This window comes from Ranitomeya variabilis, chromosome 2 (assembly GCF_051348905.1).
Source record: "Ranitomeya variabilis isolate aRanVar5 chromosome 2, aRanVar5.hap1, whole genome shotgun sequence".
Classification (NCBI taxonomy): Eukaryota; Metazoa; Chordata; class Amphibia; order Anura; family Dendrobatidae; genus Ranitomeya; species Ranitomeya variabilis.
In genome coordinates, this window is record NC_135233.1 from 455,145,399 (window position 1) to 455,157,839 (window position 12,441).

The window sequence follows — 12,441 nt, forward strand, 5'->3', positions numbered from 1 at the left end:
GACTGTGGACTTGACAGATGTCCAGAAGGCAGTTATTGACACACTCCACAAGGAGGGTAAGCCACAAAAGGTCATTGCTAAAGAAGCCGGCTGTTCACAGAGTGTTGTATCCAAGCATATTAATGGAAAGTTGAATGGAAGGATAAAGTGTGGCCGAAAAAGGTGCAAAAACAACCAGGATAAGCGCAGCCTTGAAAGGATTGTTAAGAAAAGGCCATTCAAAAATTTGGGGGAGGTTCACAAGGAGTGGACTGCTGCTGGAGTCATTGCTTCAAGAGCCACCACACACAGACGTATCTCTGACCTGCACAGTCAGTGCGGAGAGACGCCGGGAAGATGGAGCGGCGCCCGGCGTGTGGAACGAGGGAAGGTAAATATGACATACTTACCTGCTCCCGGCGTCCCGCTCCTTCCCCCGGACAGCTGGTCTTCGGTGCCGCAGCCTCTTCCTCTATCAGCGGTCACCGGCACCGCTTCATTAGAGAAATGAATAGGCGGCTCCGCCCCTATGGGAGGTGGAGCAGCCTATTCATTTCTCTAATGAGCGGTCCCACGTGACCGCTCAGGGGAAGAGCTGCGGCACCCGGAGACCGTGGGACGGGCAGGGGGAGCGACAGGAACGCCGGAACTAGGTGAGTATATGACAGTCCTCACCCGCCGACCCCACCACCGATCATGACTCGAGTATAAGCCGAGAGGGGCACTTTCAGCCCAAAAATTTGGGCTGAAAATGTCGGCTTATACTCGAGTATATACGGTAAATTTTGCATTTAATTTGGAAATCAAGGTCCCAGAGTCTGGAGGAAGAGTGGAGAGGCCACAATGCAAGCTCCTGGAGGTCTAGTGTGAAGTCTCCACAATCAGTGATGGTTTGGGAGCCATGTCATCTGCTGGTGTAGGTCCACTGTGTTTTATCAAGACCAAAGTCAGCGCAGCCGTCTACCAGGACAGGAAATTTTAGAGCTCTTCATGCTTCCCTCGGCTGACAAGCTTTTTGGAGTTGGAAATTTCATCCATCCGAAAGTACCAATACCTGGTTTACAAACAACACTATCACTGTGCTTGATTGGTCAGCAAACTCGCCTGACCTTAACCCCATAGAGAATCTATGGCGTATGATGTCAATAAAAATGGTAGCTAAGGGCGCAAAACATAAGCGCTCACCCAGTCCCATATCCCAAACAAATGAGAACGTTACGGGTCTGAAATTGGCAACAAATGCAAAAACTTTTTCATACAAATTTTGAATTTTTTTTTTGAGAATCATACTGCCAGGTCAGTTTTACTGTATAGTGAACATTGTGAATAAAAACAAAACAAAAAACAATTGTAGAATTGCACTTTTTTGCAATTTCACTGCACTTGTTTTTTTTTTTTTCCGGTTTTTCAATACACTATGTGGCAGAATGGATGGGGTCATTCAAAAGGACAACTCATCCCGCAAAAAAACAAGTCCTCATAAGGCTATATTAATGGAGAAATAAAAAGTGATGGCCCTAGAAATAAATGGAGGGAAAAAAACAGAAAACAGAAAATAGGTTGAAGGGGTTAAAATTATAATTAGAAATCTTGCTATTTTTAAACTGGACACTCAAACTTCCTGAAATCCCCTTGAACATTACCATCAACAAACAGATTCTGACCCTATCTTTTGTATTGAAGCATCTAATGCACGTGTGGAAAGGTCATTGTGAAGGGAGGAGCAGGTCAGCGTGACATCTTCTATTATAATTAGTGGATACAGTGTTGAAGTGTGTATACAGGCTGTTACATGTCATTTTGTAATCAGCCTCTGCTGATTAGGAGCTCTTCTTGAAAAGGCAGGAAGAAGGAGACTAAAATAGCCCTGGTGGCCAGTGTGAAAATTGCAAGATTACTAATTTTTTAAAAATTCTATAGAAATGATGACTTAAATACCTGGGTTGCGAGCTTGCTTATTTTGGCTAAAATATTGGCCAATACCTCATGCATTCGTTACAACTTTTTCAACTTTTTGTTGCACATTTTCTCATCTCTTGCAGGTTGCATCCAGACCTTTTAGTGTTGGCTTGATACATCTGGGTCACTTACCCTGTGGGAAACTATATTCACAGACACATATATCTCTGGTACTGTTTTTTCCGGTACCGGAAATATCAGGGGGTGTGAAACTGGCCTATTGAGTACATGAACTCTAATATTGCAGCAAACGTTAAAAACGTAAGGTAGATAGCGTTTTTTGATTAAGGAGCGCAAAAGCCATCCAGCCACGTCAAGTTGTATTTTTTAATATGGATGGCCTTTAACCACTATATGTCCTACCTCTTCCATTCACCAATTCAGCCTCATGTGAATGGGGAGTAAAAAACGAAACTAGAAGTAGCTCGCGATTAAAACCTTGTATGGAAAAGATGGGTGATGTGTCCATGTGTTGGTGCTAGTGAGTTGTCCGAGGAGTCTAACAGAGGCCTCCAGCTTGGCTATGGCAGTGTATCAGTTAGGGCAGGCCAGACGTAACACACTTGTTTATTCCAAAGTTTCCATGAGAATTACCAAACTCTAATTGTGAGATTCGGCAGGCCTGAACACATTAACCGTTTTTGACTCTAACAATTATAATTTGTTTTATGACTTGATCTTCAAGATTCATTTGGATAAAATATGAACTTGAAACCAAAGCTGGGAAGAAAATCTTTTATTTATTTATTTACTTATTTACTGTAGAGTGTGTCTCACTCATGATCATCAGAATTAATCCTTCACGTCACTGTCTTTTAACTCATCTGTGATCTTTTCTAGCATTTCTTCTCCAGTGCTGATCTATGACTGCAAAGATCAGTTTGGTGTTAATTGATTGGAAATTGTAGATGCCTATCATGGAAGTAGAGAGCACGACAGTGTACAGTAGGGGACATGAATATTCAGCGTTGATCAGAGTAGTAGGAGAACCCTTGATAGGCCAAAGCACTGGCACATTAATTGCCCTCAGTCATTGTCTTGGAATACCAAGACAAGAGAGGGGTCAGGAGATCATTGTATCTGGCTAGACGAGTACCTGCACTGGTTGGATCTGCTTTACCTTCTAGTTAGCTGTGCAGATTTCACTTGCTCTAATGTTGTAAGGGCTAAACAGTTTTGTTTGTGTCCTAGAGCTCTCCATCCTAAGTTATCTCAGCTGTTCTGATTTCTCCACTCCCCTCTGGTATAAATACTCACCTCTTAGCTTGGGTAGTTGTAAGAAGAGGCACCGGACCAGGTATATTTTTCTTGCGCTGTCTGGGGGAAAGCTTAGAGACCCGGACCGACCTTTACACTTGACAGCAGGGGGCGTAGCTAGGACAAAAAGGGCAGAGCACGCAAAAAGGCAGAGACTTGGCTGGAGCATGCAACGCGCAGCAAGGGTACTTTGGTGCTCCATCCTCTAAGCACCATGACAGCACAAGCCCGTGCTATATTATCCCTGCTGCCACTTACAGAAACTGTGACTGAAGAACTGTATTTGCCCGTTGGCTCCCACTTCTTAAGGTATCCAATGGTACTGGCCAGTAAATTATGCGAGGGTGCCACCTAAGAAACCCCAGGTGACTCACCGAGAACTGTTCCGTTTCTCACCCGTATATTTCTGCCGAGCTTTGTTAAGCCCCGAATGTGTTGGAGACTGCTCTTCACTTTCGATGCACATCCTGGACCCAGGACCCCATGCAAGACGTTAAGGACTCATCTCCACCGCCAGGAACAAGATCACCAACGCCTGCAGGATGACACCAGATTCACCACGTGCTGACTGCGTTGGCACCACCATTAGAATCTAAGACTCTGCAGTCAGGAAGCCGCTAGACTGATAAGTTTACCCTTAAGGAACAGTTGTTATACTTTTTGCCCTCAGTATCTCCCTCAGCACACATTTCATGCTCATATCCCCTGCCATACCCCTGCCTCTACCTTCCCCTCCCTGCGTGGAGTATACCTCTGTTCCAGTAAGTTAACTTTAACCCTTGCTCTGCCTCCTGTCCATTACTTCATCCCACGACCTGCTCACATAGTTGCCAGTGATAGCTTGCTATAACCTGGTTAGGAGCTGAAAGTGTGAGTTGAGTGAACAGAGGTAATATAGGAGTTGTCTCTGGAGATATCTGTTTGGAAGTTTGAGTGTCTTTCTTTACCTTATCTCCTATTTGGATTGTCTCACCTTTTCCTTCCCCTTTGTCCTTTCTGTAGTCTGGGAGAGTGTTGAGTAATTACTGTTTCTTTTATCCTTGTTTGTTTCTCTTTGTGATTTTTTCAGAGCGGGACTAGCGTTCCTGCTAACCTACATACTAGTCAGTGTCGTTCTCAGAGTAAGACAGGGATATCAACATGATTGCCACACAGGGTGAAAGGACCCATCTGGGGATGCTAGGGAGCTTAGGGTTGCAAAGGGCAGTGTCAGGGGTGCCACCCTTTAATCTTACCCAGGTGGTAGAGCTCCTCTTCCCTTCAGTCTATTTGTGCAACATCTTACTTTTGGCACAACAGTGACAGTCACCCAAATATTAGAAGATCTGTGGTTCTTTGTCCAAGATGTGTGGAGCAACCTCCCTTCTTATTTCTTTATAAATCTATTTGCAAGTATAGCTAGGAGGATTGATGATGTTTTGAAGGCAATTAGTGGCACACCAAATATTTATTTGATTTACATTCATCTTCTGTTCACTTTGCATTCTATTTTTTGAAAGCATTCAAACAGCATTTTTCTACCCCTGCCTAAATGTTTTTCACCATATTGTACATTATGCCCTTGGGAAGGTGGGGATGATTAGAGGATTTGAAGCTGCACTATTGAACCCCCATCACCGGAAAACTCCTGACTCATTTCCTAATGACAAGCTGTGCAATAAATGTTCACTTTTAAAAGTTTACTGTAATACAGCAATAGACATATTATATTTATAGCTTCATAGTTTTTTAAGGTTGAATGTAGACTTTAAGTTCAGCAAATTCAAAGTATAGCCTAATACTGTATGTTGATCCAGAAGAAGGCAACAACCCCATGGGGCAGACACTACTAGCTCCATATTAAGGGGAAAAAATTATTTTAACTCAACATACGTCACTGCTTGTACAGTAAAAAATCCATAGCCTCACTGCTCGTACAGTAAAGAATTTATAATCCCACTGCTCGTACAGTAAAGAATCTATAGTCTCACTGCTCTTACAGTAAAGAATCCATAGTCTCACTGCTTGTACAGTAAAGAATCCATAGTCTCACTGCTTGTATATTATTATTATTATTATTTATTGTTATAGCGCCATTTATTCCATGGCGCTTTACAAGTGAGGAGGGGTATACATAATAAAAACAAGTACAATAATCTTGAACAATACAAGTCATAACTGGTACAGGAGGAGTGAGGACCCTGCCCGCGAGGGCTCACAATCTACAAGGGATGGGTGAGAATACAGTAGGTGAGGATAGAGCTGATCGTGCAGCGGTTGGTTGATCGGTGGTTACTGCAGGTTGTAGGCTTGTCGGAAGAGGTGGGTCTTCAGATTCTTTTTGAAGGTTTCGATGGTGGGCGAGAGTCTGATGTGTTGTGGTAGAGGGTTCCAGAGTAGGGGTGATACGCGAGAGAAATCTTGTATACGATTGTGGGAAGAGGAGATAAGAGGGGAGTAGAGAAGGAGATCTTGTGAGGATCGGAGGTTGCGTGTAGGAAAGTACCGGGAGATGAGGTCACAGATGTAAGGAGGAGACAGGTTGTGGATGGCTTTGTACGTCATGGTTAGGGTTTTGTACTGGAGTCTCTGGGCAATGGGGAGCCAGTGAAGGGATTGACAGAGGGGAGAGGCCGGAGAATAGCGGGGGGACAGGTGGATTAGTCGGGCAGCAGAGTTTAGAATAGATTGGAGGGGTGCGAGAGTGTTTGAGGGGAGGCCACAGAGCAGGAGGTTGCAGTAGTCAAGACGAGAGATGATGAGGGCATGGACTAGGGTTTTTGCAGATTCTTGGTTGAGGAATGAACGGATTTGTGCAATATTTTTGAGTTGAAGTCGGCAGGAAGTGGAAAGGGCTTGGATATGTGGTTTGAAGGAGAGATCAGCGTCAAGGATAACCCCGAGGCAGCGTATAGTAAAGAATCAATAGTCTCACTGCTTGTATAGTAAAGAATCCATAGTCTCACTGCTCATACAGTAAAGAATCCATAGTCTCACTGCTTGTATAGTAAAGAATCCATAGTCTCACTGCTCATACAGTAAAGAATCCATAGACTCAACGCTTATACAATAAATAATCCATAGTCTCACTGCTTGTATAGTAAAGAATCCATAGTTTCACTGCTTGTATAGTAAAGAATCCATAGTCTCACTGCTCATACAGTAAGTAATCTATAATCCCACTGCTCATACAATAAAGAATCCATAGTCCCACTGCTCTTACAGTAAAGAATCTAGTCTCACTGCTTGTACAGTAAAAATCCATAGTCTCACTGCTCATACAGTAAAGAATTTATAGTTTCACTGCTTGTACAGTAAAGAATCCATAGTCTCACTGCTTGTACAGTAAAAATCCATAGTCTCACTGCTCATACAGTAAAGAATCTATAGTTTCACTGCTCGTACAGTAAAGAATACATATTTTCACTGCTCGTACAGTTAAGGACTCATAGTCTCGCTGCTCATACAGTAAAGAATCCATAGTCCCACTGCTCTTACATTAAAGAATCCATAGTCTCACTGCTCTTACATTAAAGAATCCATAGTCTCACTGCTCTTACAGTACAGAATCTGAATGCTAACATTATTATTGTGGTTTGAGAAGGTTAGAGGAACTGACCACAAAACACAAAATAAGAGATGGCACGTGTATAAATTATACTGGTGTAAAATCTAATTTGAATAACACAATTAACAGTATTGTTTCATATTATGTAGATGTTTATTATAACTGTTTACAATTACTTTATTCTTATGGCACCTTTTAATGAAAAAGCTTCTTCATGGCCCCAATTATTTCCTGATTTTTGAGGCTGTAAATAACAGGATTTACCAGTGGAATTATCACAGTATACATTAATGTCCGAAATTTGTTTTCATCGAGGAGACTTTGAGAAGACGGCACTAGATAAATTGCAACAAGAGTCCCGTAATATGTGCACACAACGGCCAGATGCGAGCTGCAAGTTGAAAATGCCTTTTTGCGTCCAATCACCGAAGAAATTTTCAGAATGGTGATGATGATACGAATATAAGATGCAAGAACGAGCAAAAATGCGAGAAATATAAAAGAAAGCGATAACGCAAAGTCGTACCATGAAACCAAAGTGGTGTCTGAAGTCGAAAGTTCTAGGAGTGGAGCTATGTCGCAAAAAAAATGGTCAATGACATTGGATTGACAGAACTGAAGCTGATACAATAATATCATTTCACTCGTCATTAGGAGAAAGGCCACAAGCCAAGAAGAACAGACCAGCCGGAGGCAATTTTCAGCATTCATAACAGTGGCATAACGTAGAGGATGGCAGATAGCTAGATATCTGTCAAAGGACATTGTGGTCAAGAGTAACGACTGTACAAATCCTGAGAAACATTGGATGTAATACTGAAATATACAATGCCAGACCTGTATTCTAACCGTTTTCTTCAGAATGACTTCTAGCAAGGAAATCACAGCATTTGATGTGGACAGGATATCCGCAACAGACAGATTTTTTAAGAAAAGGTACATAGGATGTTTAAGGGACTGACTTACGGAAATTAGTACGACAATCAGAAGATTCTCACTCAATATTACTATGTAGACGAAGAGGAACAGGAGAAAAGATAAAATCTTGAAATCGTAGAAGCTGAAAAACCCAAGAAGAATAAACTCGGTAACCTTGGTCTGATTATTCTGGCACATGTTTCACTCCACCATTGGGTTTTTACGGCCTGTAGGGTTGGATAAATGATGTTAGATATATCAAATTACGTAGTTTGGCATCTATGATATGTACATTGTGGAACTTGAAAAGTTTAGGATTATTTGCATTCACTTAGGTATGCGAGACAATAACACGATCTTTGAATCCCACTGAATTTGAGGATATGAATCCATCCCTTCAACTTACTAGACCCCAATTTATACATTTTTATAATTTGGCACGATGGGGCCAATTTTTATTTTTTGTGTTTTTGTTTAGTCCTTCTCTTCTTCTCTGTCAATGCTTTCTTCAGAGGCATTGACAGAGTATATGGTGGCATTATAGGAGGAAATCTGAAACAAACCCTGGCACAGTCAGAAACCGGGTGGATTGTTGACCTAGGCACCATGTTTCCTGTGGGGCTCAATGAGAAATTAAGTTTTGCTCCATTTCTGTAGTCTCTGTTTGTTTCATTTTATTTTTTGTGCCTCCCTGTTTGTTCATTAATTTTATTCTTTTGACACTCCCCGTGAGAAAGCACATCCGCGAAACGCGCGTCGGGGTGTCCGTGGTATTGTGGAAGGGCATTAACAGTATATTATGGGTAAGCTTTAACCCCTTCCCGACCTTTGACGCATACGCTGCGTCATGAAAGTCTGTGCCAATCCGACCTATGACGCAGCGTATGCGTCATGGAATGATCGCGTCCCTGCAGATCGGGTGAAGGGGTTAACTCCCATTTTACCCGATCTGCAGAGACAGGGGGAGTGGTGCTTCAGCCCAGGGGGGGTGGCTTCACCCCCCCGTGGCTACGATCGCTCTGATTGGCTGTTGAAAGTGAAACTGCCAATCAGAGCGATTTGTAATATTTCACCTAAAAAAATGGTGAAATATTACAATCCAGCCATGGCCGATGCAATATCATCGGCCATGGCTGGAAATACTTAAGTGACCCCCCCCACACCCACCGATCGCCCCCCCAGTCCTCCGTTATGGGGTCCGGTCCCCTCCGTCCGCCTGCCGGCTCCCCTGTCCTCCTGTCCGCTCCCTCCTTGTTTGAATTCACCCCCCCTGTGGTCCGATCACCCCCCCTGTGCTCCAATCCACCCCCCCACCACCCCTTCATACTTACCGATCCTCCCGGTGTCCGTACGTCTCCTCGCTGGGCGCCGCCATCTTCCAATATGGCGGGCGCATGCTCAGTGCGCCCGCCGAATCTGCCAGCCGGCAGATTCCTTACAAGTTCATTTTGATCGCTGTAGTAGGTTCTATCACAGCGATCAAAATAAAAAAAATAATAAATACCCCCCCCCCTTTATCACCCCCATAGGTAGGGAGAATAATAAAATAAAGAAAATATATATATTTTTTTTTTTTCGTTTTCCACTAGGGTTAGGGTTAGAACTAGGGTTAGGGTTAGAACTAGGGGTAGGGTTAGGGGTAGGGTTAGGGTTACGGGTAAGGTTAGGGTTAGGGGTAGGGTTATGGCATGTGCGGATTTGGCTGCGGATCCGCAGCGGATTGGCCGCGGATCCGCTGCGGACCCCATAGCCCACCGCTACACGGGAGTGGGAAGAGAGTGGCCAAGTGCCAGAATAGGCGCATCTTCCAGATGTGCCTTTTCTGGGGTGGCTGGGGGCAGATGTTTTTAGCCACGGGGGGGCCAATAACCATGGACCCTCTCTAGGCTATTAATATCTGCCCTCAGTCACTGGCTTTACCACTCTGGTGCAGAAAATTGCGCGGGAGCCCACGCCAATTTTTTCCGCCATTTAACCCTTTATTTTAGCAGCTACAGCGCTGAAATTTTGCACATACACACTACTAACATTAGTAGTGTGGAATATGCAAAAAAAGGGGGATATGAGATGGTTTACTGTATGTAAACCATGTCTCATATCCTGTCGGGTTTAGGCAGGAGAAATGAGAAGCCGGCAATTGAATTACCGGCTTTTCACATATATCGCGCTGAATGAAATATAAATACAGAATATATATATATATGTGTCTCAATGACATATCTCTATATATATATACTGTATATATGTTTTCCCGAACATTTGAGCACATAAATCCATTAGATGTCGGTTTTGCAAGCTTGCGAGAAAATCTCGGCATACGGATGCCATACGGATGTCACACGGATGTCACACGGATCATTTGATGCGAGGAAATCGCATCCTCGCACTGCACACGGATCACTGTTTTTGAAACATTTGTGCGATTCTCGGCCGTGAAAAACGGACCGTTTTTTTATACGTTAAGTGTGTCCCCGGCCTTAGGGTTGGAATTAGAGTTAGGGTACCGTCTCACAGTGGCACTTTGATCGCTACGACGGTACGATCCGTGACGTTCCAGCGATATCCATACGATATCGCTGTGTCTGACACGCAGCAGCGATCAGGGACCCTGCTGAGAATCGTACATCGTAGCAGATCGTTTGGAACTTTCTTTCGTCGCTGGATCTCCCGCTGTCATCGCTGGATCGTTGTGACAGCGATCCAGCGATGCGTTCGCTTGTAACCAGGGTAAACATCGGGTTACTAAGCGCAGGGCCGCGCTTAGTAACCCGATGTTTACCGTGGTTACCAGCGTAAAAGTAAAAAAAATAAAACCGTACATACTCACATTTCGGTGTCCTTCAGGTCCCTTGCCGTCTGCTTCCCGCTCTGACTGTCTGCCGGCCGGAAAGTAAGAGCACAGCACAGCAGTGACGTCACCGCTGCGCTCTGCTCTCACTGTACGGTGGCACTCAGTCAGAGCGGGAAGCAGACGGCAAGGGACCTGAAGGACACCGAAATGTGAGTATGTACGGTTTTTTTTTTTAACTTTTACGCTGGTAACCACGGTAAACATCGGGTTACTAAGCGCGGCCCTGCGCTTAGTAACCCGATGTTTACCCTGGTTACCCGGGACCTTGGCATCGTTGGTCGCTGGAGAGCGGTCTGTGTGACAGCTCCCCAGCGACCACACAACGACTTTCCAACGATCACGGCCAGGTCGTATCGCTGGTCGTGAACGTTGGTAAATCGTTATGTGAGACGGTACCCTAAGGGTTGGAATTAGGGCTAGGGTTGGAAATAGGGTTAAGATTAGGCTTGTGGTTAGGGTTAAGGATAGGGTTAGGGTTGTGTTGGGGTTACAGTTGTGGGTAGGGTTGGGATTAGGGTTAGGATTAGGGTTAGGGTTGGATTTAGGGTTACGGGTGTGTTGGGGTTAGGGTTGTGGTTAGGGGTGTGTTGGGGTTAGGGTTGTGATTAGGGTTATGGCTACAGTTGGGATTAGGGTTAGGGGTGTGTTGGGGTTAGTGTTGAAGTTAGAATTGAGGGGTTTCCACTGTTTAGGCACATCAGGGGTCTCCAAACGCAACATGGCGCCACCATTGATTCCAGCCAATCTTGCGTTCAAAAAGTCAAATGGTGCGCCCTCCCTTCCAAGCCCCGACGTGCGCCCAAACAGTGGTTTACCCCCACATATGGGATACCAGCGTACTCAGGACAAACTGGGCAACAACTATTGGGGTCCAATTTCTCCTGTTACCCTTGCAAAAATAAAAAATTACTTGCTAAAACATAATTTTTGAGGAAAGAACAATTATTTTTTATTTTCATGGCTCTACGTTATAAACTTATGTGAAGCACTTGGGGGTTGAAAGTGCTCACCACACATCTAGATAAGATCCTTTTGGGGTCTAGTTTCCAAAATGGGGTCACTTGTGGGGTGTTTCTACTGTTTAGGCACATCAGGGGCTCTGCAAATGCAACGTGACGCCCGCAGACCATTCCATCAAAGTCTGCATTTCAAATGTCACTACTTCCCTTCCAAGCCCTGACGTGCGCCCAAACAGTGGTTTACCCCCACATATGGGGTACCAGCATACTCACAACAAACTGGGCAACAAATATTGGGGTCCAATTTCTCCTGCTACCCTTGTGAAAAAAAAATTGCTTGCTAAAACATCTTTTTTGAGGACAGAAAAATGATTTTTTATTTTCACGGCTCTGCGTTGTAAACTTCTGTGAAGCACTTGGGGGTTGAACGTGCTCACCACACATCTAGATAAGTTCTTTGGGGGGTCTAGTTTCCAAAATCGGGTCACTTAGGGGGGGTTTCTACTGTTTAGGCACATCAGGGGCTCTGCAAATGCAACGTGACGCCCGCAGACCATTCCATCAAAGTCTGCATTTCAAATGTCACTACTTCCCTTCCGAGCCCTGACGTGCGCCCAAACAGTGGTTTACCCCCACATATGAGGTATCAGCGTACTCACAGCAAACTGGGCAACAAATATTGGGGTCCAATTTCTCCTGTTACCCTTGTGAAAATAAACAATTGCTTGCTAAAACATCTTTTTTGAGGAAAGAAAAATGATTTTTTATTTTCACGGCTCTGCGTTGTAAACTTCTGTGAAGCACTTGGGGGTTGAACGTGCTCACCACACATCTAGATAAGTTCTTTGGGGGGGTCTAGTTTCCAAAATCGGGTCACTTAGGGGGGGTTTCTACTGTTTAGGCACATCAGGGGCTCTGCAAATGCAACGTGACGCCCGCAGACCATTCCATCAAAGTCTGCATTTCAAATG

At 44.3% G+C, this 12,441-nt stretch overlaps 1 protein-coding gene across 1 annotated transcript; it reads right to left on the bottom strand.

The window, feature by feature from the left end:
• Positions 1 to 6,937: 6,937 nt before the first annotated feature.
• LOC143803836 (olfactory receptor 1S1-like) lies at positions 6,938 to 7,858 on the bottom strand. The gene has a single exon (XM_077281603.1). The coding sequence runs from the start codon at positions 7,856 to 7,858 to the stop codon at positions 6,938 to 6,940; it is 921 nt and encodes a 306-aa protein (XP_077137718.1).
• Between the last annotated feature and the right edge of the window lie 4,583 nt (positions 7,859 to 12,441).

Excerpts from the sequence above, each read along its gene's own strand:
- LOC143803836 (XM_077281603.1), bottom strand. The coding sequence starts at position 7,858 with ATGTGCCAGAATAATCAGACCAAGGTTACCGAGTTTATTCTTCTTGGG.